The sequence below is a fragment of the Trichoderma evansii genome (genome assembly GCF_050947405.1).
Source record: "Trichoderma evansii strain SZMC 28006 chromosome Unknown GGI43scaffold_14, whole genome shotgun sequence".
Lineage (NCBI taxonomy): Eukaryota > Fungi > Ascomycota > Sordariomycetes > Hypocreales > Hypocreaceae > Trichoderma > Trichoderma evansii.
This window is the reverse complement of record NW_028145192.1, coordinates 871,867-898,827: the sequence shown is the minus strand read 5'-3', so window position 1 is coordinate 898,827 and position 26,961 is coordinate 871,867. Positions and strand designations below refer to the sequence as shown.

Below are 26,961 nucleotides of genomic sequence, written 5' to 3'. Positions count from 1 at the left end.
TTATACGTGCGGTTGAAAATGACGCCGCTCTCTCCGGGAACCTGTCGCGGGAGTTTAGGCGAGAGAGACGAGGCAGGCGGAGAGATGGAGAAGAAATGGAGAAGAAATGGAAAAGGGCGGAAGGTGAAGAAGGAAAAGGAAGAGAGAAATAGTTGAATGGCATTGCCATCCGAGAAGGAGGGGCGGCGGTGCCTTTTCATCTGATTCTCTAGCCTGGTCTACTAACACTTGGATATCATTCCAACCCCAGCTTACGGCACATTGTTACTACTACGAGGTACCAGGCGGTGCTAAACAGCCTTTTGTGGCGACGCGGCTTGGACCCCCGTACGGGCTTGAATCCGGCTGCTTCAATTCCGGGACATGGTGAGCAATGGCGCCCATCGTCGGGTCAAACGCTGGCCAGTGTGTGCGATATGTATACGCGTGGCGAGGCTGCCCCAGTCTGCATGTGCTTGCTGACGCCATCATCGAGATTCTAGCGCAGAACAATAGAGGTGAATGGTTGAAGCCACGTTGTACTTTGTATCTACGCATATATTACATATTACTGCCTATACCTGGATATGCCTTGGCAGCATCAAGAGCCCGGCTGTTGGCCATACAGAGCCACAGAGAGATCCAGATATCAGCTGCCCATGAGACATTTTACCGCCCCCGTTACCGGCACACGACCGCATTGGTCGCCTAGTAATTCACACCCGGTGCACTCTTTGCGGGGCGGGTAGCTTGAGGCTGCCAAAGCGAAGATGTAGATGAAGCATCGTTAGTGGCTCCTTGGCCTGGAAATCCCCGGCACGGAGGACGGGAATGGGGTATGGAGTAGCGGCCACGGCGCGGTCGGGTCAACGAACGGCACTTGAGGTGACTGTCGGAGTACAGGATTGCGCCAGCACCCCGTCTATGGGCTAGGCATGTACTTTGTAGGTATTTTTGCACAAGCTCTCAGTTGGAGTGCGACATATGAAGTAATATGCCGCGGCATAGGAGGAAAGGGGGAAACTGCCTCAGATGCACTGAATCTGCCCTGCTGCGTAGATACATGCAGGAGGGGCATCTCGTGCAGTTGGAGACAATCGGAATCAATCGTAGAGTTGTGAATAGTTGTCAAGATGGGTACCGCCAGGAATAAGTACCTCGGAGGTAAGATCCTGAGCTTACTCCCACTTCTGCTCCTTGCCTGTCTATCTATCTTACTGCCTAATCCTAGGGTTATTACTCGTACGAGTACGAAACCATGTAGTGGTAAGCTTTTGTGCAGGCAGAGAGCTCATTTGCCGTCTATACGATTGTATCTGGGGAGAGGCTCAGAAAATATCGGGACGGGGCTCTCGGAATTGAGTCTATCTGCAGTCTTTGCCGCCACTGCTGTCGGCCACTAATTGCTACAAGCATCCTAGGCGTGATGGACTCGCTACGAGCAAAGATTTCCTCATGGATAGTAGTACTACTAGTTTGCCGTGATCTCTTCCCGGGACGTCTATCATGGGCGGTGCTACGTCCGGATTCGGGAAGTCCGCGGGGAAAAAGGCTAGGCGAGTCAACCGCAAGCCACCAAGCAATAGAGACGCCTTTGATTCAACTACCCCAGATGGAGAGATATTTCTAGATGAATGGAGATCTAGCCGCCGTCTTCCGAAGTCTGCGTACACCAAGAATAGCCGATTCCGATTCCCACCAGAAATAAACTTGTCGCTGCCTGTCACTTACTCCTTGCTTGAGGATGCACCATCCGTCACTATTTGGGGTAGCATGTCGCACGTCAATGTTGTCTAAGTGAGCTTGACGTCGATATCAAGGCTAGTATCTGCGAGCAATGTCTCGTGACTGAGTTGCATAAACTCGCTACATCTCAAAACCAAAATCACTTGATAACTACCACATCGTGCCTTTTTTTATTGACCAGATAGAGCTGAATGTGTGCAAATGATCGTGATAGAGGCTCTTGAGGTACGCTGCTTCTAGGCGGCAACGACTGGCCAAAGGGGCTACCCTGGAAATATTGAGATAACTCTCCGCTCTCTTGTGTCTCTCCCTTACACGTCCAAGCAAGACAAGCAACGGCCAAAGCGCCTCCCCACAAAAAGTTGATGAGCTCAGAGGACTCACAGGCTTCAAGGAAAAGCGAGACAACAGCGAGAGCCAACACCGAGTGACCATGGTGATGCTATTCAAAATCCGACCTAGCTCCGCAGCCCGGAGGACCCTTAATCCGCGGCCAATCCCCAACCTCCATCTGCCCCTCCCTTCGTCACGTCGTCACATCTGATAGGACCAGCCAACGGCCCTTGCAGCGCTCTCGCAAGACAGTTTCTAAGCCCAGGCGGCTGGGGAAGAAAAGCAAAAAGCGCCCAAGCTGGACCCTATAAGGAATTAGTCTCGCTCGAGCAGCGTAACGGGGAGCCAAGCTACCTAAATTAACGACTAGCATAGCATCCTGCTGTGTTTCCCAGCTTTGTGCTTCCCGGCTGCAGCCGTGTCATCGTAACTGGTTGATAGCTGCCCACCAAATCGAGAAGCTCCAGGATTTCAGGTCGCCGTGGATTTCGGAGCCGGAGACGCTCGCTCGGCAGCGCATGCTCCATAGGCATATGATGGGATTGGGCTGCGGTCCGCTTCGAGATGGGTGAGTACGAGTAGCTGCATTCTGCATTATTGGCTTTCTCCTGTAGTCGATCTACTGCTTGACTGCAGTCGAACCCGCATGTATACATGACGTTACATGACATGCGGGCGCACCAAAAGCCTCGTTTCCTACGGATAGCTGCTGACGATGTGAACGCGCGCAGTGCCATCGCAATCGGCGCCGGACAATGCCCAGGAATCCGCCAAGTTCCCATCGAGATCTTCAGCGAGGCTCGATGAGGAACCCGAGTGGGATCAGACAGTTCGCCCTCCCGCCTTCGACTCGGCTTCGTTGCGCCACCCCACGCAAAATCTTGCAGAGCCCTCCGAAAAGACGATTCCGCTACCGCTACCTCTGGCATCACCACGAACTCTTGGCCCTCTATCGCGATCCAACACCGGCGGAGTAGTCGAGCCGCCTCTCTCTGCAAAGTCCACATATGGACACCACCGCCAGACGTCCATCGTCCACGGATACCAACACTCGAGAAATGGCAGCGGCGCGAGCTCTTCATCCAACCCGCTCAGTCCTCAGATGATTGCAGCAGCTGGTTTGGGGCTTGATCGGATGGACATACAAGCGGCTATAGCACGCTTAGAGGGAGATGCTGGGCCACCTAGAGCCACTGCTGCCGCTATGCTGACTGGGCAGGCAACAAGCCCAGGCGATGGAACTTATACGATGAAGCGATCACCCTCTGGCAACGGCGTTACCCCTCCAGGCTCAGCTCCGTCGCGTAGAGCTGAAAGAATGCATAGCAAGTCAAGACGTGATCACCCATCACGGTCATCCCGCCAGCATCGAGATGAACAGAAAACAGTGGGCGAATATGCCTTGCATGTGCTATTTACTTCTGTGAGCTGAGCCTTCTCTCCTTTAGAGCTGAATGTATTTACTTATTTGCTAACGCTTTTGATATAGTTCATTGCGCAAGCCGAAGAAAAGCTGAATGAATGTATAACCACCCCCTTCGACCCCGAGCCCCAGATTGACAAGATATGCGGCCCTGGCGTGGACCCGGCTTTCGACCAGCTCATCGTTGCCCTGGGCCATATCGCAAGCCCCAAGCCCAAGAATTTGATAGACTCAATGATGCTTTGGAGGAAGAGCAAAAGTGATGCTGCGAACGAAGCGAGGACCCAGCTACAGCATTTACGAGTGGCTCAGCCGATGACACCACTATTGCGCAGAAATACTGAACCTGTGCCAATTGGACCGATTGTATCCAATGGCTCCGATAGTGGCCTCTCCGGAGGCGGACCGCTGGCTTCGAAGCAAGAGTATGTAGCCCAGCAAGAGCGCCGCTCCACCGTTTCAATCTACATTCTCTGTCGCGTTTTGCTTGAGGTCATATGTCAGAGCAGTTTGGCATCCATCACCCCCGAAGTCGAGGACAAGCTGGAGAGCATCATATTTGGCCAGCTCAAGATTGCCGACAGTGAGCAGCTGCTCGCCTCGCCTTTGAAGATGGCCAATTGGAATCTTTTCACTCTTCTCCTCGGCCACATGAGCGACATCAACTTCGCCGGAGTCACGAAGCGATTCATCGAAGACCTTGATAGCTCTTTAACTGAGCGTGTGACCAAGAGCCCTACTTCTCTGACAAGCCGCGATACCAACGATGGAAAGATGGATCTTGTTCTTGGGGGAATGAAGCATCTTCGCATCAAAATCTCACCCGAGGATGCTTGGGAACAGTCGTGTGACTTCTTGGTTTCGCTGGGTCGTCTTTTTAACAGGTCTCACGGACCAAGAGTTAAGACCGCCTTTTGCCAGATCATCGACCTGCTTCTGCTCGGAATCGCATCCAAAGCGAGCAATAGCCACCTAATGCATCCCAAGTGGATGGAAGTCGTGGCGGCTATTGGACCACGGCTGGCACAAATGTTTACAAAGCCACGACATTGGACCGTCGCATTCCCACTCACGGCCACAATGCTTTGTGTCTCTTCGCCGGACAACTTTGGAGCGCAGTGGCTGCAGCTGGTTCTGCCTCTGCAGACAAAGGTAAAAGATCGATTGACTAAACCTTTATGCCTACAAGTGATATCTCGCCTAGTCTGGACATACCTGTATCGTACCAACGACACCTTCCAAAGCGTGGCGCGGAAGCTTGATGACGTTATAAAATTGGTCCTCCCGCCGTCGAGACGGAGTATTGTTGCGTCTGATGCCACCATCACAGAACCCCTGATTCAGATAATCCGTATCATCGGTTTTAAATATCCCGAATTTTGCTTCCGCACCGTCATCTTCCCCCTCATTAATGCCGAGCTCTTCACTGCCAATAAAGAGCTCAGAGTTGAACAGCTGGATCCTGACAGGATCGTAGTCGGTATTAGGGCGTTCTTGAGTATCATGTCAGATTTAGAAAAGGGAGAACAAGGTCGACCGCCATTTCCTCAGATTTACGACTCGGCGCCAACAAGTGCGGAGCGATTCCCTGCCTCACCAATGCTGGCGCCTCCTCGAAGTAGTCCTACATCCGTATCAAGCTCTTCGTCGATGAGGGAAAGCCACGTTTCACGACCTGTCCTCACTCATGTACTGACAGATGGTGTTCGAGAATACTATCTCAAATTCTGTGAAATTCTGGGCAAGATCACAATTGTTTGCGACAATACATTTGGTGGCCAGGCAGCTTTGGATGAAAAATTTGGTAGTCCAGGACCCAAGACACCAATCTCCGAATCATTTACCTTCTCTCGACGTGATGAACATCAAACCGCGGCGGACCAGAAGCAAGCATTTTACGAGCTATTACACGTAGCCGTCCAAGCACTTCCCCGCTGCCTCTCCGTCGATATACCCTTCAATTCTCTAATTAATCTTTTATGCACGGGCACTGCCCATGTGCAATATAATATTGCAGAATCATCTGCCAACTCTCTCAAAGCTATTGCTCGCCAATCTCATGCGCAGCAAGTCACCATGGGATTTGCACGTTTCATCTTTAATTTTGATGATAGATACTCGACCATGTCTGATGGCGGAATGCTTGGGGCTAACCATATCGAAAATACGTTACGGCTCTACGTCGAGCTGCTGAAAATATGGATCGAAGAGATCAGACAGAAGTCGCGAGATGCTGCAGCGGGCGAGTCTGAAGGCAGTAGTTCTGATAACCGAGCTCTGAAGCTGGATCTATCTAGTGTCTGGGCTGAGGTTGACCAGGCTGAGGCGCATGGGCTGTTCTTCCTATGCTCACAGTCAAGGCGTGTTCGATACTTCGCCATTACTGTTCTTCGCCTCATTACCGAATTTGACAAAGCACTGGGTAAAGATACGTCGGAAGAAAAGGACTCTTTGAGACTAATCAATGTTCTTGAGAACGATTCATCCCAAGTGATGAATTTTGACGATGAACACCTGTCCGTTGCCGAGCGCAGTAGACTACAGCGAGGCTTACAAAACGGCAACGGTAAAGGCGCCCTTATTGAGCTATGCACTAGCGAAGTTACCTATGATACGACGCTGTGGTTCAAAATCTTCCCCAACCTGATGCGGATTGCCTTTGAGAAATGCCCATTTGCAGTTACCATATGTCGAGATCTGATCTGCAACCGCGTCCTTCAGATGTACAAGCCTATTGTATTTTTGTCCGAACCTACAAGAGGTCCTTACCACACTGGAGAAGGAGTCCACAACAATCGCCCAATTCCCCGATCACCTACTGCTCAGCCAGAATCGATCGTAGAGCAGTGGAAGCTGTATCTCATTTTTGCATGCACTACCCTAGCAGACCCAGGCAGCGCACCACAGAGCGTTCCTTTGGATTCTATTCAGCACACTCGCAAGTCATCTAAGCCTGCACCGACAGAGAAAGCTGTCACGGCAAGAACTCTTTTCAAATACTTGATCCCGCTCCTATCTGCTACATCGGCATCTGTTCGAGATGCCGTAGTTGTTGCTATGGGATCAATCAATATTCACATATATCAGACCTTGCTGGAAGAACTCCAGGGCCAAGTATCTCGCTGCAATGACGAGGCTCGTGCGAGAATCCACCAGCGAGCAAACAGTAGTCCGCGCAGAAATCGCAAAATGGATCTGCTCAGAACAGAAATCACTCATGTTTTCAAGCTGACGTCGCATTTCCTCAAGGATCCGATCGTTTACCAGTCTGAATATTTCCTTAGTACTTTGACTGCGTATGCTAAAGATCTGAAACTGTTTTTAATGGATGGAGAAGTGCAGATGGACTGGGAGTTTCAAAAGCTACGAAGATATTACTGTGGGCTCATGGAATCGCTGTTTGAAGGAATCAATCGGACGAAAGATCCCTCTCGATGGATGACATTTGAATCCCGGAAGTCTGCCTTTTCTCTAATGGAAGATTGGTGCGGATTCTCGCCAAATCAGACCGAGGTTCGGGCTAGAGAAGACAACATGCGGCAGAATTTGATGGATCAGCAATCATTAGGTGAACGAGGCACTGCCACCGCGGCAATGGAAATTGAAAAACGTAACCTTAGAACCGCCGCCTTGAGCGCCATGGCATCGTTGTGTGGTGGACCGATTAATATTACAACAGAGAGTGGTGTCACGTTGCAGTTTGACATACGCCGAATGCTTTCGTGGATCGAGGCCATTTTCAACTCGGGCAGCGACAAGATGAACGTCATCGGCAGGAGGGCCCTGAAAAATCTAGTGGTTCACAACAAAGAGTACCCATATCTGCTGGAGCATTGCATCGCGCGCTGTTATCTGGCCGATGTTTCCAAAGTCCTTGAAAGTTATTTCTTGGTATTCGTTGACGTGTTACAAGAGCACGGCGACTACCCTTGCCCATTTTGGAAACTCCTCGCCCTATGCCTCTTCATGCTCGGGGATGATCAGAGTGAAGTCAGGTCGAAATCTTCAACCGTATTGCGAGTGTTGGAGGCCCGCCAGCAAAGAAACTCGAAGATTCAAGATTTTGACATTAGTGTCTCAGACAAAACTCAGGCTGTGTACAAGTTGGCTCAATTTGAGATCTCCAAGAGACTTGCGAACCAGTATACTGAACTTGCCTTTCATGTCATCTCCGAATTTACTTTGTATTTCAAGGATCTTCAACCAGCAGCACAAAGAAACGTTGTTGCCATTGTGCTGCCCTGGATACAGGCGATTGAATTGACGCTGGATCCTAACGGAGGTCCCACGGCGCAGTCCTACGTTCTCTTGGCGAATTTGCTGGAAATTACAATCAAATCCGGCGGGGCGCTGCATAACGAGGTTCAGGCCCTTTGGCAAGCTCTTGCTACAGGGCCGCATCTTGGAAACGTACGTCTAGTGCTCGATTTTATTATGCAGCTCTGCCTAGAGCGACGAGAACAGAACTTTGTCGAGTACGCAAAACAAATCGTCGTCTTTCTCTCCACATCAAATAGTGCACCTGGTGTTAAAGTTGTTGAGTTCCTGCTTCAACAGATCAACCCTAAAGCCATGGTTCCTATCGAGAAGAGGGAGCTGCCTCAACCGCCGCCAGATACTAGTAGTCTGCCGTACTGTGCCGATCTAGCGGAAGCCTTGCCTGTAGGCACTAAGCAAGCCGGATTCTCTCTCGGCCAACTATCTCTGATCTTGCTCGTGGATCTCATGGTGTCCCCAGTGCAGCTGACCCCCGAGTGCGTTCCCCTGTTGCTACATTCTGTTACCGTGCTCTGGGATCACTACACCCCGTTAGTTCAAGAACAAGCTCGCGAGATGCTGGTGCATCTCATTCATGAACTGGTCATGTCTCGCATTGATGATCAAACAGACCTGGATCGGAAGGAGTCAATCGAGGAACTGATAGATTTAGTTCGTCAGCATGATCGTTCTGTCGTGTGGAGCTACGAGGATAGCAATGGAAAGGTCTACGACCACGAGAATAAAGTCCCTCAAAGCATGGAATATCTTACCAACGAGGTTGTGAAAACCTTTGAGGTCGCGTTCCCGGGAATCAAAGAACAATGGGGCAGATTATCATTGACTTGGGCTACCTCCTGCCCAGTTAGACACTTGGCATGCCGCTCATTTCAGATATTCCGATGCGTTCTCACATCTTTGGACCAGTATATGCTTGGCGATATGCTTGCTCGCCTTTCAAACACGATTGCCGATGAAGACCCTGAAATCCAAGCATTTTCCATGGAGATCTTGACGACTCTCAAGACGCTCATCGTCAAGCTGGATTCTGAGAAACTCATTACCTTCCCACAGTTGTTCTGGACAACTTGTGCCTGCTTGGAATCCATCAATGAGCGCGAATTTCTCGAGGCATTGGAAATGCTAAACGAATTAATCGGCAAGGTTGACTTTAGAGCCGCAAATGTGAGAAGACTGATTGCGGATGGCCAGCCGAGTAAATGGGAGGGCCCATTCGAGGGGCTGCAACCTTTGCTTCACAAGGGCCTGAGATCATCCCTCTGCTGGCAGCCAACGCTTGATATCATTGATAGACTGGTCAAGCTTCCCGGGGATGGCCTCATTGGAGACGATAACCGGTTGTTCTTTGCTCTGCTGGCGAATTTCCCACGTTTCCTGGATGAATTGGAACGAGGCGGCCTATCTCCAGAGGCAGTAAATACTGCCAAGATACTCCTCGCCGAGTCTGATCGCCAAGGCCTCGAGGGTATTGGGCTCGTTCTGGATGACTTGATATCCGACTGTTTCCAAAGCTCGGAAGATTTTATGACTCAACTTTTTGTGGCACTTCGTGAATTTTACCTGCCGCACATGGAATTTAGGATGATGACGTTTTTAATGGGCTTACTGACCAACTCACTCTCCTGGGTCAAGGTTCAGACTATGCGCATTCTCTGTATTGTTATCCCAGACATTGATATGCGCAACCCTGAGATTGCAGTTCATGGCTCTGATCTCATATCTCCACTATTGCGCCTTTTGCAGTCTGAGTTTTGCATGGGAGCACTTGAGGTGCTTGATAATATTATGACCATGTCAGGAAGCCACATGGACAAACAGCACCTGAGGATGAGCATGGCTCGCTTAACGTCAAAAGCCGTACGAAAAGAGTATGAACGAGCCCAAAGCCTTTTTGGCATTCCAGAGCTGTCTGGCTGGGCTATTCCGATCCCCGCTCGAAAGACTGAAGCCACGAGGGCCAATATCCATGCTGCCTTTTACATGTGTCAAAGCACTGAGGGTTCTTCAGTAGAGGCTACACCTACTGCGGAAGTCGAATTCCACTCGGAAGATTTTCCTTATGGATATTTTGATTCTCTGGACCGGTCGGAGACTATGCTTTCTGACGAGGCTCGCGTCGAAGCTCACCCAGGCGATCTAGTTACGAAACTGGATAGTCTCGACGACTTCTTTGACGAGCCCCCGAGCCCTCATACGGATGATGACGGACGATCTTCTCTTACAATTACCGAATTCACGCCTGAGTCTTATGAAACGGGTACAGAGCTGTACGACGAACAGATCTTACCAATCTTGCACGAAGCATCCAACAACACATCTTTTCAAAATGGATTCGTGGAACGACCTAGCGTCTTTGCAAGAGAATATGCTTCCAACACTATGAACCCTGGGGCATTTACTATGGGTAGCAGCTTGGCTCCTCGCGCTGGCCTGCACGCTCGATCAATTACTTCGCCTTCCGCGCCTCATTCGCATTATCCGCAAGATTTTGCATCAGACGACGAACTGGTGGTGAGCGGCTTCTCAGACACAGACGACGATAGAATCGACTTGGGAACCATGGACGACGGGTCGTCATCTTTTTCGCTGGATAGCACCTTACGGGACCAAATACATGATGTTCCACAGCCAAACTATCTGCGTCTAACCAGCAGATCTCGGGAGCGTCAGCAGCGAGACAAGGCGCCGCCTCAGCCAACTCCAAAGATTACCAGCAAGTTGTATTTGACAAACGTGCCCGGAGAATTTGGAGAAGGCGACCCTATTTGAAAAGCCTGTTTATTTTCTCGTCTTTCATTATATTTTTCTCACTGGATGAACTGCAAAAAAAGCTATATAGAGATGTTGTTTTCTTGTTCTTTCGTTTTATTTACTTTATGAGGTTTACGAGGCATGCCGGGATTTTTTTGTTTTTTTGAAAGAATAAAAGACGAGGTGTTTTTTTACTGAAAATGGGAATAGATGGACATGAAACTGTATGAGTCACTGACAAGCAAACAATACCCTTTTTTGGCAGTTGTTGAGGAGGAGAGAGGAAGAAAATGGTGATTGATGCATGTATACGAAGGAGATAGGGCGTGGATGTAATAAGAGAAAATATTAGTGAAGGGGATCCGAAGACGTACGTGTGATGAGTGTGTATTTAATTACGTGGATGTTAATAATATTAAATCTTTCTTTGTTAAATTTTGAAATGCTGGAGGATACTGAGGATTTCGTCTGGATGTTTTGCCGTGTTTGTTGGAGTATGAGATGATAGCCATTGTAAATGTATTCATGAAACTGTCGAGTTATGAACAATGCTAGAGAGATGTTTGTTTTGGTATCAACACGTTATACCATCTCATTTGCCAGCATTAGTTCTTCTCTTCATCTTTATTTTCACTGCTCAGCATACTGAAGTCGATGGTTGAGTAATACTGTGCCAGCAATAAATATTTCGGTAAACGGTATTAGTGGGATGTGCCCCGCTTAGTGAATAGATTTTTTCTACACGTCTTATACTATGGATATACATATGATGAAACTGGTGGTCTTATTTTACTATTGTATAATTTATAAATACTGTTATTATTTATCTAGATAATGCTGCGCTGGAGTATCAAGCTCGGCACCACATATAGTAACTGGAACCGTCCTGTAACCAATACACTCCACATAACTACCCGAGAGTTTGCAAGCGCAAGTGCAAGCCGCAAGTCAACAGCATCAGCATTCAAGTCAAAAGCAACCGAGACTTCTCAGCACACAGATCTCGCCTCATTCCTAGCCTATGCGAAACGTGTTGGTCTAGACGAAAAATCCAACACATTCATCGGCACCCAGTACGAGTATCTCGTAGCTGAGCGTCTCGCCCGCTATGGCTTCTCCCTAAAGAGAGTCGGCGGGGCATCAGACTTTGGCATCGACCTCCTAGGAGAATGGACCATTCCGTCAACATCGAAGACTCTCAAGGTTCTGGTGCAATGCAAGGCGGGATCTAAGGTAGGGCCTCATTTCATCAGAGAGCTGGAAGGGTCGTTTGTGGGCGCACCGCCTGGGTGGCGAGGCTCGGGCGTGCTGGGGGTGTTGGTGACGGGGAAGCAGACGACAAAGGGTATGAGGGATGCTCTGGCGAGGAGTCGTTCTCCGATGGCGTACTTTTGCTGTACTTTGGATGGTGTGATGAAGCAGATGCAGTGGAATCAGAGGGCAGAGGAAGAAGGGCTGGAGGGGATTGATGTTGCGTTGAAGAGAGGGGCTGGCGAAGAGGAAGAAGATGAGATTGTTCTCATGAAAGATGGATTACCGCTACCGATTATTGAGTGAGGGATGGTGGATATGAGATGATGGCCCTCTGGTGAGCTATCATTTTTCCATCTCGTCTGATATGACGACTTCAGCCTACAATGTTCTGTGATTCTAGAAGCAGCGAATTCGGGGTCAATGGCAATAGCATTTACACTATATTATCCTATGCTGATATCTGAAAGCTAGATGTGTACCCACAAACGGCAGATAACACTATGCTCTTGTTGAAGGGTGGCACTCATTGGATGGGATATCGCTTCGCCTGAGGAGCCATACGCTGCTACTATATGGGGCGTAGTTTATTAGGTTTTAAACAGAATTTCACATGTATGGCATGGGAATACTCAAGGAAGAGTACATATACCAATTTCATCGGCTGGTCTGCATGACCATCGCCAAGCAAACTCCAAGCCTTCATTCAAGTAATCATATATGCCCATCTCTTCAGCCCTCACATTGCATTGAAGATGAAACAATATAAAACAAAAATCCAAAACTCCTCATGCCCCAAAACAAAGAGCTCTCAGTCCTCCCACACAGCCATCTTCGCCTTCTCTGTCTCTGCCTTTCTCTTCTCTTCCTCCGCCTTCGCCTCTTCCCTCCTCTTCTTCTCCTGCTCCCGAACAGACCGCTGATACGCCCTCTGCTCTTCCGTCTGCCTGGGCGCCTTGATGCCCAGGCCTGCCGCAATCAGCCGCCTCGCCACTGCGTCTGTCTTCTCGGGTCTCCTTGCGGGAGGCGTGCCGCTCCCGCTGCCTGTGCCGGATGTCGACGTCACCATTGGGCTCTGGCTCTGGCTGCCGAGGGACGCCCATTCGTGGGGTGATTCGTAGCCCAGCGGCGAGGCGGGGGTTGGTGGAGGGACCGCTGGCGTTGCTAGCGATGAGGGCGTTGACATTCCTGCGTCTGCGTCTCTGCCTTCTTCCTCTTCTTGTTCCTCTGCTGCTGCTGCTGCCTCTGCTTCTTCATCGGATACATCTTCATCCTCCCATGAGTCCGCGACAGGCTCTTTGGACTTTTTGGACTTTCCAGTGCTAATGCTGAGTTTGGAAATGGTGGAGGCGATGTCGTCTTTTCCTTTTTGTGGTAGCGATGCCATGATGAGTCACTGAAATGAATTGAGTTGAGCTGAGCTGAGTTGAGCTGAGCAGTATGTAGCGTTTGGGCCAATCTGATGTTTTGGGTTATTCGTATTTTATGTTGGAATACGGATTGAGGTGATTACTGCATGTAAAATCGGGTCAGGTAAGGTCTTATTAGATGCCTTTTATAGAACTTTCAGAGTTGCTAATTGAGTTGTTGTTTTGTTTATTTACAATACCACAATATGAGTGGAGTTTACTGAATGAATCTTGAATTGACAAGGTTAGAAGCCATGAAGCTACCCAAGCTTTACTTAGCTCATGAGCTAGAGTTGGGTGGATGTCCACAGCTCTGGAGGTGTCACGTGCCCCGCTCCTATAAGCACTTTCTGCGCTGGTTCATACATAACCTGCACGCATTCTTTTCAAGGTTCTGCTAACTTCGATTACTACAATACACTGCTCGAAGCTGTTGTAAAATTATTTGAACCGGGCTATTTTTAATATCTAAGTACCTAGGTAAACTATAAGCAGTAGGTATGAAGTATTCAATGTATGTTATAAATGCTAGCGTATTCAATACACACAACTTTCAGTTGTGGGCTGAAAGTTAGAGATGAGAGCGGGACGGTTTATAAAAGGTTGATATTTGATATAATCAATCTACCCTAGCTATTCACGATGGTAAATACATTGCACAATTTTTCTCTTTTTCTGCTTATTTCTTTTCTCTCTTACACTCTCACTCTCAAGATCTTTTTTCTTTCTTTCTTTTCCCCTAGTTGTGATCTTGATAAGCTTTTGATTTTGCGCATCAAATGGTAAGCACGGCATTGAGTCTTTTAGGTTAGATACACGACGTTGCGGGCGTGTACGTATTTTCAAAGTGTTTACCTAGCTGAATATAGTGAATTATTAGAAGAGTAAATCGAAAAGTTGAATAATAATAATAATAGTGCTCCGATTTCCTGATCTATGCCAGAGATATATAGGGAAAGGAATTTGCGACTAAAAAGAGTTTTGAATAGAATTCAAACTTGTGTTCTGTGTTCCAGTATCCAAAAAACGCCAGAACGAGAGGTGGGTGTATGTAGTAGTAATAATGAATCAAAGACGAAAAAAAGAATCGATGAGAGGAACAAAAAAATGAAAACGGCGCTGGTAAACATATTTGTAACAGAATAATACATGTATTTTCATCACTCAGCTGGCTCATCCTTCTGCTGAGGCTTGACACCCAAGCTACGCAGACGCTGAGAGAGCAAGCTTTCAGGAGCATTCCCGGAGGAATTGCCGATAGCTGTGCGATAAAAGGTGTTTCCACCATAACGAGCATCGTCTTTGTCGAGCTTCTCGTATTGTGCTGGGCCCCAAATGCCAGCACCATCTGGATCTCGAGAGGCCAAGCAGCTGTTAGCCTGTGAAGACAAAGCGCCTGGTGGGCCAAATCCCGTGGGGGTACCAATAGAACCATCATTATTGTCGCCGCTATCTGTGGTGTCTGACTGTGGATGGAGTTGTGGTACCGAATCTACGGGAGTGACACTGCCGCGAGCAAAGTTGTGCGACGGAGCTATCATGGTCATCAGGTCAGGCGACAACGCAATGCTGTCCATGTTGTCAAACGTTGGCGTCTTGCTACCCATGAATATGCCCATGCTGCGTCGTCGCAGAGCCTTCTCGTTGGTCAGCCTAGCTCCCGCGCTGCTGCCGTGACTCGAAAACGCAAGGTTCATCGCCCTGACAGGCTTATACGGAGAGAACCGCGGTTCAGGCAGCGTAGTCTCGTTGCGTAGCTTTTCTTTCCCATCGGGCACTCGGTTTGCAAAAACGATGCGAATACTTTTGTACAAGTAGAAGCGTCCTTTGCTAGGAGAGCAAATATGCAGATGAATGAGATATCTGAGTATGGGGCGGTCCATGCCCGATTTAGGCATGTTGGGCACATTATCGATTATAGGGCCAGCAGAATAACTGCGCTGGCGAATAAATGTTTTCGTCCCTGGCGTCATGCCAGTCAAGTCATAAGGCACGAGAAAGAGTTTGACAGCTGTTTTGTTTTGATTTTTGATAATGATCTGGATTTGGCCAGTTTCAGGGATTCTATAGCTTCCTCCCGGAGGTGCTCTCGCAGACCCCGACGGGCGTCTGGGCCCGGTAGCCTTGGATCGTTCCCGATCTACCTCAACGCCTTCTCCATCCATCCTGGCGGTCTCGCTGCTGGCCTGCTGCTTTCGGTCACTATACCGACTTTGGGCCTTCTTCCGCGACCTTGACTCCTCCTCAGGATTAGAAAGGCCGTTCTCCAAGTCAATCAGGCCAACATATGGGCTTGGGCCGTCTTCAAGCGGCGACCCTCCCTGCGGAGTGCTACTGTATCTATAGTACACGGCCGGGAAAGGGAGTGTCACATGCCGCGGGCATCGAAGACTCGGCTTGCAGTTACCTTTTCCCAATACGCCAATCTGGGCCAGGAACTCGAATGGCTGCGATGGTGTTGTCGACATACGGCCACGCAGAATACTTTCTTCGTAGGATCCGACCATGGAAGCATGTTGGATTGGCGAAGTGGTATCTGAGCCAAAAGATTGTCGTCGCGAGCGCAGAAATGCCGGTGTCTGAGGAGTAAGGAAGTGATGGTGACCATGGGAAAAGGTGGGAGCAGATGTTAAGGAGCGGCGAGGCTGGTGAGCTTGATATGGTAAAGCACCCTGCCGTGAAGAAAGTCGAGACTGCAGCCGGGATCTTGAAGGAGAAGGCGAGAAAAATGGCGTAGAATGGCTGGAGGTGAGAGTATGTCGCCTTGTAGGGTTAAACGTGGTAGATGGAAATTCAGACGGCACGGATAAATCAATGTCTTCATTCGTCTCAGACTGCGCGAGAGGACTGGTCGGCGGCTGATATATGAAGCTAGACAGCGACGTCGACAGTAAAGATGAATCAGATTTGAAGCCATCGATGGTATTATTTTCTATCAGCTGGGCTTTCCCACCATATGAAAATGGTGTAAAGCCTCTCGGTGGCGATGTTGGGAACCAGGTATGCTCAGGCGGCACCCGCTCCTCGCCGTTATCCCTTCCTGAGTCACTGAGATGTCCACTCTCGGATGCTGAACCGTCACTCGTGAAATCGCCGCTGTGTAAGGCTGATCTCGGCCGTTCAATACTCAGTCCATCTCGCAATCTCTCATCGACTGGCTCTGACGACTTATTCTTCTCTGGTGTAATTGGTGCTGGTGGTAGGAGACTCGGTGATTCGGGAGACACTTGGGTGCGGTCGTCTTGACCGTAAGATTTACCCTGTTGGAGGATCGTTTCGAGCTAGGAGCCATGGTTAGTAAAGAGAATGAAAAAAAAAAAAAAAACGAAAGAAATATCCAGAGAGGAAGTAGCTTGGGCCTACATGTCTATTAGGAACCCAAGTTGGGCTCTCTCCTCGTTTCAACCTCTGTATCAGCTCGGCTCTATCCGATATCCTGGTCTCCTCATCGCTCTTGGGTATCGACGGACGAGCTTCAGGGCTATCGGGAACCGGCCCTTCGCATAGCTCGAGTTGCAGGCTTTCCTCGGAAAAGCGACGACTCCTCGACCCTGCTGGCTCGATACTTAGGGACCCGGATGGGCTGGAGGCTGGCGGTACATTATCGATGTCGTCCTGAAAGATGGGCATTTGCGAACGATTTTATGGCGAGATATTTTGACGCAACGCAAAATGATCGGATCATGGGAAAAGAAGGCTCTTCAAAATATTCAGCCGCCAAGGTGATGAACAGCCGCCGCCGAAATCGTCACCATCGGAGCCGATCTATTTGCAGATAAATGGGCCTGGCGGTTCATCCAAGCGGGACTGTAGAGCTGCCTTTGAGGGGAGGCGTCTGTTTCGCTTCTGCACGTCGGTTGCAAGGGCGGCTGCAGGTAGACAAGGAAAAGAGCACTGGGAGGACAAGGGTAAAAACAACGTTGCTTTACGGGAAGGCGTTGGAACAGTAATGACAACTCAAGTATGGAGTCGAAGCAAGCCCAGCTGAACGCACAGGCGGATGGGCTGTTACTGCCGGGGCGGCGCTGGGCGGTGAATCACGCAAACATTACGTCGGTGCCCAAAGGTCAATGCGATAACCACCCGTGCTATGCCGATAGCGCACATCACGCTACTCACGGGGAGTCGGATAGCGCGCGCAGTGGAGTTTGCGCCAGCGCCATAGGCGGGTCGGGGACGCATGTGAGCGCTGTAGGTGCCGCATTAGCACCCAAAGGGGTACTGATAAAGGCAGTAGATGGTCATGTATCATTGAATGCTGCTTAGAAACGAAGTATTGGGAGCATCCCAATATTACTCTTTTAGAAAAGGACTCATATTGTTTTTCGCGCATGTCAAGCATGCTAATAGCACTAACAATACTCGTTTACTTATCGTTTATCACCTCTCACCTCAACAGCTCGCCTTCAGCTGGCGCCTGCCGCATATAATAATCCATTAATACTGGCCAGCAGTAGCCCGGATTATGCATCCGCGACGGGCTTCAGAACCCCACCCTCCCGGCAATGCCGCTGAAAATGCTGGGAAGGGCGCTGTGCCGGCGTGTCTTTCAGTGCTCACCTGTGAGGGGCCTCAACCGCTGACCTTGCACTCACCCCACTGACCAGCACCAAAGGGGCTAGGCGATTTTCTCTCACCTCACGCCTCACCGGCCATCTCACTTTTACTCTTTGAGAGAGCTGAAAAAATATCAAGATACCCTCGATTCATCTTGGCCAGTCTAAATGGGCTCTAAAAAGACGCCGGAAGGCGCAGACACCTCATCCGAGGTCACAAAGAAGAAGCACGGATTCAGAGTCGGACCCGAGAACTTACCAGATGGGCCATGGCGTCGCAAAGGTAACATTTTTTTTCTCCCCTTGTCAGAAAATTTTCCATGCGCCTCACATGAATCATGTGCCTAAAACTTAAGCAACGAAACTTACAATATCTTACCTGCAGTCGATAAATTAAAGCGTGATTTAATTCACAGAGCCAAAGTCAAAAAGGAATATGCAAAGATTAAGGCTGCCGACCAGAAGGCTGCTGAAGCCAAGGCTCGTCCGAGCCACGGTGACAATGAGGGCGATGATGCTGGAGATGAGGTGACATTGTCTCAAGGAGATGCCAAGGGCGAAGAGGGAGAAAAGGAAGAACAGATTCATCCCACCAGACAGCTCATGCTGAAAGATGAAGAAATGGCCCAGGTTGGAGCCGATCCCGAGAGGAATGCTGGCTTTAGTGACGGCCAGCGGCGGAGAACCCGGCGCCCTGGATACTACGACAAGCAGTTGAAGAAGGCTGCAGACCGCCGTGAGGAGGCTGAGATGAAGAGGAGAGAGTTTGAGCAGCGAATGGAGGAGCGCGCGCAGAAACGGGCTGAGCGAGAGAGGTTCAAGAAGGCCATGGCAAAGACGAGGGACAAGGATGGCAAGAAGAAGCTGGGAAGGGAGAGTTCATTGTTATTGGAAAAGGTTAAGAAGCTTGTTGGTGAGAAATAAGCTGCAAACCTTTGGTTTTTTGTATGTTTATAATTTTGTTACGATACCTTGGCATGCTGGGCTTTACGATTTCGAGGCGTATCTACATGGACCGACCTCATGGTATAATGCCTACTAATGGAGCATATTGCATTGAAGAATCTGATACAATCAACATCAAATATCATATGATATCCAAATTATCGATTGCATCTATTTCCACAAATTTAAATTGAGTTGAAACAGACTCGTTTGATTGCGATGGCTGGATAGACTCCAGGAGCTTGGGTTGGGCCAAGCCTCATGGAGAGTGTAGGTTCGGCCGAACCATATGGAATGCATGCCCGAGGAAATTACACAAAGCGAAATCAGCGACACGTGGGAATCTCAGCTGAATCCAGCGAAGGTTCATGTGAAGAAACAATGAATCTTGTGCTACGAGTACCGCATAACGAAGACCAAATTTTATCCGCATAATTGAAACATCGAGTAGAGCAACAGAGGCGCCAGCTGCCTATTGGAGGTAGTACTTTAATAACAGCAGCTCGTTTAGCAACAGGGCATTTGCGGCAGATCGACGGCTGGACCAGGGTTGGGTGATCAGATGCCATGGGTAAAATCGCAGATGCAGCGGCTGGGCGGGCTGAGACTGCGGTGCCAGCAGTATGTGGCATTCTTCATGTTGAAAAAGAAGATGAAATGAAATGTTTTGGATATTCTTGTATGCACGAGCATAAAGTAGTAGTACGCATTATGGATAATTTGAAAGTAGTGTTGAGCTCGCAATAGCGGCTAGCAAAGTGTTGGTTGTAGACCGAACAAGGTTATGATAAACGTGGGCTGTGACGGAGTACGAATCGGGAAGCTGATGGGGTTCGGCCATTTACATGATGCATCAGTGCGTGTTGGGCGATGTGCAGCTCAGTTCATCCAACGGAGAAGACTGCCATGTTTGGTGATCGTGATACATACTGATACAGTATTGAAAGATGGACTAGGCGTTATTCAAGGGAGGGAGGGATATGTAATTACAGAAGATTCATTCGTGCTCGAGACTCTCATACGAAGTAATCTGGACTAGCAAGATGAAGGAAAGCTACCATCCCCACGGAGAGTAATATGAAGATTTTAGTGCATTACGGATAAATAAATGCCATTTGTTGATGGACGATGCGGAGGAATAAGATGTTCATTTCGGCGTACATCGCATTCGACCGAAGGAACCAACAACTCGGCCTCATTAAAGCCAAAAGAGCCAATCCCGTCCCGAAACTCACAAGTTGTCACATCCTGTTTCGTACTAGGAGCTGTAAAGTGCTCAATCAAGGTGAAACAGCGACCCAAGTGGAGGAGGGGGGGTCAAAGTCATGCTGTGAAACAGAGCTGACTAACGCCTGTGAGTTTTAGGCAATTTTATTCTGGAATGTCATCTAATACATGAGTATCATAGCGGTGTTTTAATTTAATCTCGAAAAACTTTAATGAGAATAATTATGGAAATAGAAAATTGAGACACAATAGATGAAACGGGAAATCGCTGATATGCACAGGCAATTACGCAGAAGACGGCACCCGAGTCACGGTGTGTGGAATCATTCGAATCCATATCCCCACGAGTTGTTTTGGCGGTGGGATTACCCCTGTCTGGCGCCGTCCATAGTATCAGCCCATAGCACGCACTGTCTAGTCACTCTTGCTCTGCTATTGGCAACATATCAGTATTACTACGGGCTACGTGCTAGTTAGTGCTAGCAAAGGAGGACATTTCACGGCTCCAGGGCAATTTATAAGACTACGGGCGTTATTTGAGGTCCTTGATAGTGTATGTAGAATCTCATCACATTGTGCTCCATCGGTGGCGATTTCTCTGTAAAAGTCTTCGTCCTACGTTGCCTGCATACGACTTGCAGACCGTCTGTTGATGGCTTGCTCCGCTGCAGATTGTGGGAGTTTGTGCTCCGTAGAGAGAACTCGTTGCGCAGCTGTCTGCTCCCAGCTTACATATGTACTTGCTACTTCATACTCTGTGTTATCTGCGAGGTAGTCAGCTGAATAAAGTAAACAAGTCATGCTGTAACACATGGCGAAGTGCTGAATCCTGATTCTAGATTTCTGCGGCGTGGCACGCATACTGTACATACACTGTGCAGCATGCTGCATCAACTTGGTTCAGTATTCACGACTCTCTCTGTTACGGAGTCTACGGACGTACCTTAAGTTTGGCTGAGGTCTGATAATCATGTGAGGGCAACATTCGACGCGCGGTCGATCCCCAAGGCCTGCACCCGCTGGAGCTTAGAAGCCAACGTTGGCCTTCTTGGCGCCGCCAGTAGATGTTTAGACGCGGCTAAGCGGCTCCCAGAACCAAAGATGAGAGAGCTTAGAAGAGGGACCAGTGGCTCCCCTTCATTTCAAATTCGTATACGATTACTAAAGTGCGAAGCTCATAGCATCTGCATTCATGAGCAAACAAGACAATGTGATGCTTGAGCTATTACTGCGGTTGATATACGGAATAATTGGTAAGAAGATGACCGAGGTTGGATGGCAAAATCGCCTCCCTGGAAAACGTGCCACGAACACTAGCAGCCCTTGTAACTGTACATCTAAAGTTTCATGTTTCAGCCGGATCCCGGCTTTTTCTGCGTGCCTGGGGGAAAGAAGGAAAAGGGAAAAAAGGGAGCAGCCCGCGTCTCCCTGGAGAGCAGCCCCTGACCTTCTCTGACTTTGTAGTTGGACAACTGCGCCACGTCCCCTGGACAAAAGAGTCCCACAGTGGTTCGTGTGCAGGCGCCAGCACATATAAGGTACCTACTAACGTGCACCAAGCACTCCGTAGTGCGATCAACTCCCTAATACTGCGTCCAGGATACTGCTTTTAGTTGATGCCAAGTATGGAGTACAGCTGCCTGCTTCGCTATAGGTAGCTTTGGCGGCTGCGTGTATGCTGGCAGAAGGCGGTCGAGGTTGGATGGGTACTGGACGCTGTAGAATCTGGATATCAAGCCATGTACCTTTTGCGATCTCAGCTCAAATCGGTACTTGAGGGGGTGGCTTGCAGAAGTAACCACAACTGGAGATGCCTCTCTGGTGTCAGACATCAAGCTTTACTTGTCTAATATTCCATTCCAAGTAGTCCATCTATTTTTATAGGGAAAAAAAAAATAGAACATGATATAAGACAGAGGGGAACAGATGACCTTGTTCAATACCACTATGAATAAGCAAACCTCAAAACAAAGAACAGGAAAACAAACTTCTCGCGTAATACTGCTCTTTTTTTGCCTCGCAACATCACCGCCAATCTTCAACTCACCTGTGCAGTCTTCAAGAAGCCACCTAGCGAAGTGCATGCCCGGCTTGACGCTAACAATGTGCTAAAGAGCTCTTTAGTCTTGAATCTGCACCAGCTAATTTTAGGTACCTCGCAGCTTAACACACAACGGCGCAAACTTGTACCGGCAGCTCCCTGTCAGCGTACTCGCCGTACCTGTTTTAGGGGACCATGGGGGGGCTCCTTTGGCGTGGCCAGTCCCTGGTACCTGCTTCTACAGGCATTTTGGCCGCCTTCTCTCCCACTCCCCATCTCCAGCTCGTTGCCATTTTCTCCTCCGCCATTTTCTCCTCTCGATCGATCCTCTTCTTGCGCCGTCGACTCGACATCAGACGCTTCGCTGCTCCCGCCGTGGTGCCTCGCACTCGACTCGCATCGACTCGTGGCCCCCTTGTCTTGGAGCAACGACCGCTGCATTGCTCTGTGTAGCACCGGCCCCAGCCGTCCGCAACTTGGCCCGACTTCGCCAGAAGCCTCCTTTGCTGCGCGAGCACCTGCGCCAGACCCTCATAGCTCTGCGGCCGCCCCGAGACTGAGGATAACGACTATAACGGCTTGCTTGCTCTGCATCGCCGTCCATGACTGCCCTACACAGGCCATAGCTCAACCCTGCCCGCCACATCCAACGAAGCAGCTCCCCACGGCTTGCTGACGAGACACCGCACCGACTGCAAAGCTATATACATACATATCCGTGTAGATATAGATACAGAGATATCGGCGCCCCGGCATATCTCTTACAGCACCATATATCATCCTTTCGGATTCCTCTTTCCGTCTCTAGCCCATCATGTCTTCAACAATAGTGGACGAGTATCTGGAGACCCCTATGGAGGCCGACGATGCCTTCCCCTGTAAGGGCTGTGGTGAGGTTTGTAATACCACCCGCACTGCGGGACATGCTCCAAGTCTGTGGCTTCCACTAACTGTGTTCGCCCTTTAGATCCTTGAAGAAGGAAAAGCTTTTGAATTGGGTAAGTTTATTGATTTGCCTAGGCGCAAAAAGAGTTATTCAGACGATACCGCTGTGTTGATTCCCGGCGAGACTTCATTATTACTCCTGACCGCCACACACACCTCAACACACAATCCTAAACTGTTTATTTTGCTCAATGTGCATATGTGCTAACGTCATGTCTTGCCAGCTGGCAACCGGTGGCATCTCGACTGCTTTAGATGCACCTCTTGCGGATCCCTCCTCGACTCCGACGCTAACCTTCTCCTGCTCGGTGACGGCTCTCTCATCTGCAACAACTGCACATACAGCTGTACTGCCTGTGGCAACAAAATTGAAGACCTAGCTATCCTTACGGGAGACCAAGCTTTCTGCTCAACGTGCTTCCGCTGTCGAAACTGCAAGCGCAAGATCGAAAACCTTCGCTATGCCAGAACGTCCCAGGGCATTTTTTGCATGGACTGCTATGAGACCTTAATGGCTAGGAGAAGAAAGAAATCCAAAGCCGCGGCGGCAGCTAAAGCTAGGGAGAAAGAACAGCCGCCCATGGTGCCAGAAAAGTCTCTGCCAGCGCTCCCACCCGGCGCCATTCCTAACAATGCCTTCTCAGACGACCGCGTCGACCCCGATGGGCCTACGGAGCTGTCACCCCGGCCGCGCACAGGTCATAGGCATAATGAGTCTTCGGCTCGAGGTAAATCAGAGCGCGATGCTGATGCCACCAAAGACGGACTTAGCCTTCCTTCAACCACATATCGACGAAACCGCAACTCGACCATTACTTCCAACAACGGCGATGGTGGTGACGGCTTTATGATATCCGTGGCTCTCGATACGGGCTCGCCAAACGGAGCACAGAAGCCATCCTCCGAGAGTACTGGCGAGGTTGCGAAGAAAGATCGCCGGCCGACCATGTCTGACAAGCGGGTCGATTCGCATTCTTCTGCTAATCACATCGCTTTCATGGGTGCTGCTGTCGCTGCTTCTTCCGCCGCCTCATCTCGTCAGCAGTCAGACCACGAAACCTCACAGGCAAAGTCTTCTCGTTCTTCCCCGAAGTCAGAACAAGGCCAGACTAAAGCGTCTGACGAAGCTACAAAGAAAAGAAGACCTACCGAGTCGCGGAGTGACAGTTCGCAATCTGTCCCCCAGCAGCAGGAAGGTACTCCTAACCGGACAGGTACTAGCACCCCGCGAAAAGACAGCACATCGCAGGCTGAACCACGAAAAGCAGTGGACAACACTCCCGGATCACGATCGTCTTACGATTCCAAGGCACAAGATGATGGTGATTCGAAGATTGGACCCCGCTCTGACAGTGTCAAGAGCATTCCGCGAAAAGAGGTCCCAACGGCATCTACCCGTCCCGGTATTCCCACCCTTTTATGCCCCCAACTCGATGAATTCACATTCTCTTTTACTAACAAAATCATCTTTTAGCCAATGATAGTCCAATTTCCACCCAGGGCAAATCCTTCGCCCTCGAAGATGCCACTTCTGCTACGGCAACTCCCTCTAGACCTGGTGCAGGCGACAGAGGCTTGACTGATACTTACATGCAGCCCCGAGCAGCCCCTCTTCCTCCAACCACCACGGCTCCTACTCCACCCAGAGAAGCAGCATCCAAGAATGCTCTAGGTGAGCCCATTTCGCCGAAGCTTCCTAGGTGGAGCAGCGGCGCAGATTTCACCATGGATGAGGATATGGCTAGGATACTTGGTGCCGACGAGGGGGCGTCTTCTATCCTCAGGCGTGTCTCTAACGCTGTTCGACACGGACGCACGAGCAGCGCTGAATCTACTCAAATTCCACCAACCCGAGGCACTCACACGAGAAGCATCAGTGAGACAGCCCGTGGGGCTATTTCGCCTCGCTGGCCCAAGACTCAAGACGATGTAAATGGCCAAACACAAGAGTCAGGCAGCCCTATTTCAATTTCGGTTTCGGCTGCGGACACCGCTGCCTTGGTCCTTAAGCAGCAACTCCGATCCTCTGAACAGCGAGTCGCTGAATTGGAGAAGCACGTTGGTGCCGAAAAAGACCTTCTCAACCTCAACCAGAAGCTTATTGAGAAGAGAAAGACTGTTTCCGTACTGGATACTCAGACAGAGATTATGATTCGACAGCTTGAGGTCCTGGCCGGTTATGTGGAGCGCGCAAAAGACACACAGACCCCTATTGATCCTCGGGAGCTAGAGGAATCTGCTATCAAGGACTTTGTCCAAAAACTTGAGGAGGTTAAGAAAACCTTTACCGAAGAGATTGAGCGCCTGCATGAAGAACGCGACCAGCTTGTCGAAGAGAAGACACAAGCTGCGGCCGACAGAGACCGTGCTCTCATGGAGTTTGAGCAACTGTCCTCGAAGAATGCTCAACTTGCGGACATGAACAACGACCTCACACACCAGATCCAAGAGCGCTTCAAATCTCAGATTGGTACGGATGGCAAGTCCAACGGCTTGGGCATCTATGGCCAACACAAGGGGAGTTCATCTATTCATCTTGACTCAGCAAGCGTCGCAACTGGTACGACCCTTATTGGCGATGAGGATCCGGCTCTGATTGTTGAGCACGGACCTACTGTAGTCCAAGTCAGGAAGGGCCAAGTCAAGAAATTCAACTGGAAGAAGGGATCCAAGACCATGGCACAAAACATCACCAAGGGCGTGGGACGTGCTGTTGTTGCTTTCCAGAACGATCGCGAGAGGATGCAGCAGCAAGGCCTGGATGGCATTGGACTTCCGTACAACATGACTGTCGCTCAAGGTGACAATTCCAACACGCCGACGCCCAACGCTCAGGCTGGAAGGCAACACCAGCAACAGTTTGGCTTCTTTGGTAAGAAGAATGCAAATGCAAAGACTGGACTGGCAGCTCCATCCAATATCGTAGTTGCACAAGCAGCTCCAGAGCCAGCATCAATACTATTCGGATCTGAGCTTGCAGATCGATGCGATTTTGAGCATCGTCAAATTCCTAGCGTGGTGACTCGATGCATCGAGGAGGTTGAGCTGAGAGGCATGGACCAGGAAGGTATCTACCGAAAGACTGGTGGCAATTCTCAAATCAATACGATCAAGGATGGTTTTGAAAAGAACTTTGATAATTACGACATTTCTGACCCCGATCTGGATATTACCGCTGTCACGAGCGTCTTGAAGCAGTATTTCCGAAAGCTGCCGAACCCGCTACTCACATTTGATGTTTATGAGCGAGTGCTTGAATCTAATGGTAAGCTCCCCTTTGTATTCATAATACAGTAGTTTTGGATGTTTTCTAACTTTTGTTTAGCCATTACCGACGAAGGTGAACGCTGCTCCCACTTACACAAAGTCTTTACTTCGATGCCTCCGGCCCACCGAGACTGTCTGGAGTTCCTCATGTTCCACCTTCACCGTGTGGCAATTAGGGAGCCTGAAAACTTGGTTAGTCTATTTGCTTCTCATCTCCCTCTTAAGAACCGCTCATACTGACAATTCTGATAGATGTCGCCTAAAAACTTGGCCGTCGTGTTTGCGCCAACCATTATGCGGGATCTGAGCATTGAGCGTGAAATGACTGATATGCACGCAAAGAACCTTGCGGTGCAATTTGTCATTGAAAATACTAACCAGATCTTCCAAGAGGAATAAGCATCCTTTGCATTTATTTGGCTACGGTCTGGGCTTTAAGCCCTCATTGGCTAGATGTTTATGTCATTATGCGCTCACGGTTACTCTGGCGGTTTGTCGTCATGATTCGGTCCCCCTTGCTTTCAGTTTTGTCGGTTTTAGCGAGACAAAATCCACGGCGTTTTGTGCTTGGCCAAAAAAGTAATGTCAATTCCTTTTCTACTGGCTTGATCAAGGACGAGGTTTTCTACTTTTTCTTCTCCTGGAGGCGAGGCTGGACGACAGGGTTTGAACAGTCTTCTCCCTCTTTTCTTAGAACCCGGTGCTTCTTTTTAAGTTGCTCATAGGGGCTTTTGTTCCATATTTACCTCCCCCTCGTTTTTTGGGCGGCATGAAGTCGATGTATCTCACTGTTTATTTGAACTGGCTTGG

At 49.5% G+C, this 26,961-nt stretch overlaps 7 protein-coding genes across 7 annotated transcripts; 4 read left to right on the top strand and 3 right to left on the bottom strand.

Annotated features, from left to right (window-relative positions):
* The first annotated feature begins 2,250 nt into the window (after positions 1–2,250).
* On the top strand, positions 2,251–11,185 carry GGI43DRAFT_93572 (cell morphogenesis N-terminal-domain-containing protein). The gene is made up of 3 exons (XM_083210538.1): positions 2,251–2,626; positions 2,790–3,481; positions 3,548–11,185. Exons 1-3 carry the CDS (start codon positions 2,623–2,625, stop codon positions 10,526–10,528), a joined length of 7,677 nt encoding a protein of 2,558 aa, XP_083059342.1. The 5' UTR covers positions 2,251–2,622; the 3' UTR covers positions 10,529–11,185.
* A 101-nt stretch (positions 11,186–11,286) lies between these two features.
* On the top strand, positions 11,287–12,291 carry GGI43DRAFT_93545 (uncharacterized protein). Its single transcript, XM_083210536.1, has one exon. The coding sequence runs from the start codon at positions 11,345–11,347 to the stop codon at positions 12,065–12,067; it is 723 nt and encodes a 240-aa protein (XP_083059341.1). The 5' UTR covers positions 11,287–11,344; the 3' UTR covers positions 12,068–12,291.
* Positions 12,292–12,425: 134 nt separating this feature from the next.
* GGI43DRAFT_93548 (uncharacterized protein) lies at positions 12,426–13,271 on the bottom strand. The gene has a single exon (XM_083210537.1). It carries the CDS (start codon positions 13,146–13,148, stop codon positions 12,573–12,575), a length of 576 nt encoding a protein of 191 aa, XP_083059340.1. The 5' UTR covers positions 13,149–13,271; the 3' UTR covers positions 12,426–12,572.
* A 488-nt stretch (positions 13,272–13,759) lies between these two features.
* Positions 13,760–17,236, bottom strand: GGI43DRAFT_409043 (uncharacterized protein). The gene is made up of 2 exons (XM_083206439.1): positions 16,534–17,236; positions 13,760–16,451 (listed from the first exon to the last, which is right to left on the bottom strand). The coding sequence occupies exons 1-2, from the start codon at positions 16,798–16,800 to the stop codon at positions 14,331–14,333; spliced, it is 2,388 nt and encodes a 795-aa protein (XP_083059339.1). The 5' UTR covers positions 16,801–17,236; the 3' UTR covers positions 13,760–14,330.
* A 658-nt stretch (positions 17,237–17,894) lies between these two features.
* GGI43DRAFT_385255 (uncharacterized protein) lies at positions 17,895–18,650 on the top strand (the record flags this gene model as incomplete). The annotated part of the gene is made up of 2 exons (XM_083203628.1): positions 17,895–18,009; positions 18,112–18,650. The coding sequence occupies 2 exons, from the start codon at positions 17,895–17,897 to the stop codon at positions 18,648–18,650; spliced, it is 654 nt and encodes a 217-aa protein (XP_083059338.1).
* A 3,406-nt stretch (positions 18,651–22,056) lies between these two features.
* GGI43DRAFT_93488 (uncharacterized protein) lies at positions 22,057–22,567 on the bottom strand. Its single transcript, XM_083210535.1, has one exon. The coding sequence runs from the start codon at positions 22,378–22,380 to the stop codon at positions 22,102–22,104; it is 279 nt and encodes a 92-aa protein (XP_083059337.1). The 5' UTR covers positions 22,381–22,567; the 3' UTR covers positions 22,057–22,101.
* A 186-nt stretch (positions 22,568–22,753) lies between these two features.
* Positions 22,754–26,550, top strand: GGI43DRAFT_385254 (uncharacterized protein; the record flags this gene model as incomplete). Its single annotated transcript, XM_083203627.1, has 6 exons — positions 22,754–22,834; positions 22,907–22,937; positions 23,109–24,287; positions 24,359–26,149; positions 26,210–26,343; positions 26,404–26,550. 6 exons carry the CDS (start codon positions 22,754–22,756, stop codon positions 26,548–26,550), a joined length of 3,363 nt encoding a protein of 1,120 aa, XP_083059336.1.
* Between the last annotated feature and the right edge of the window lie 411 nt (positions 26,551–26,961).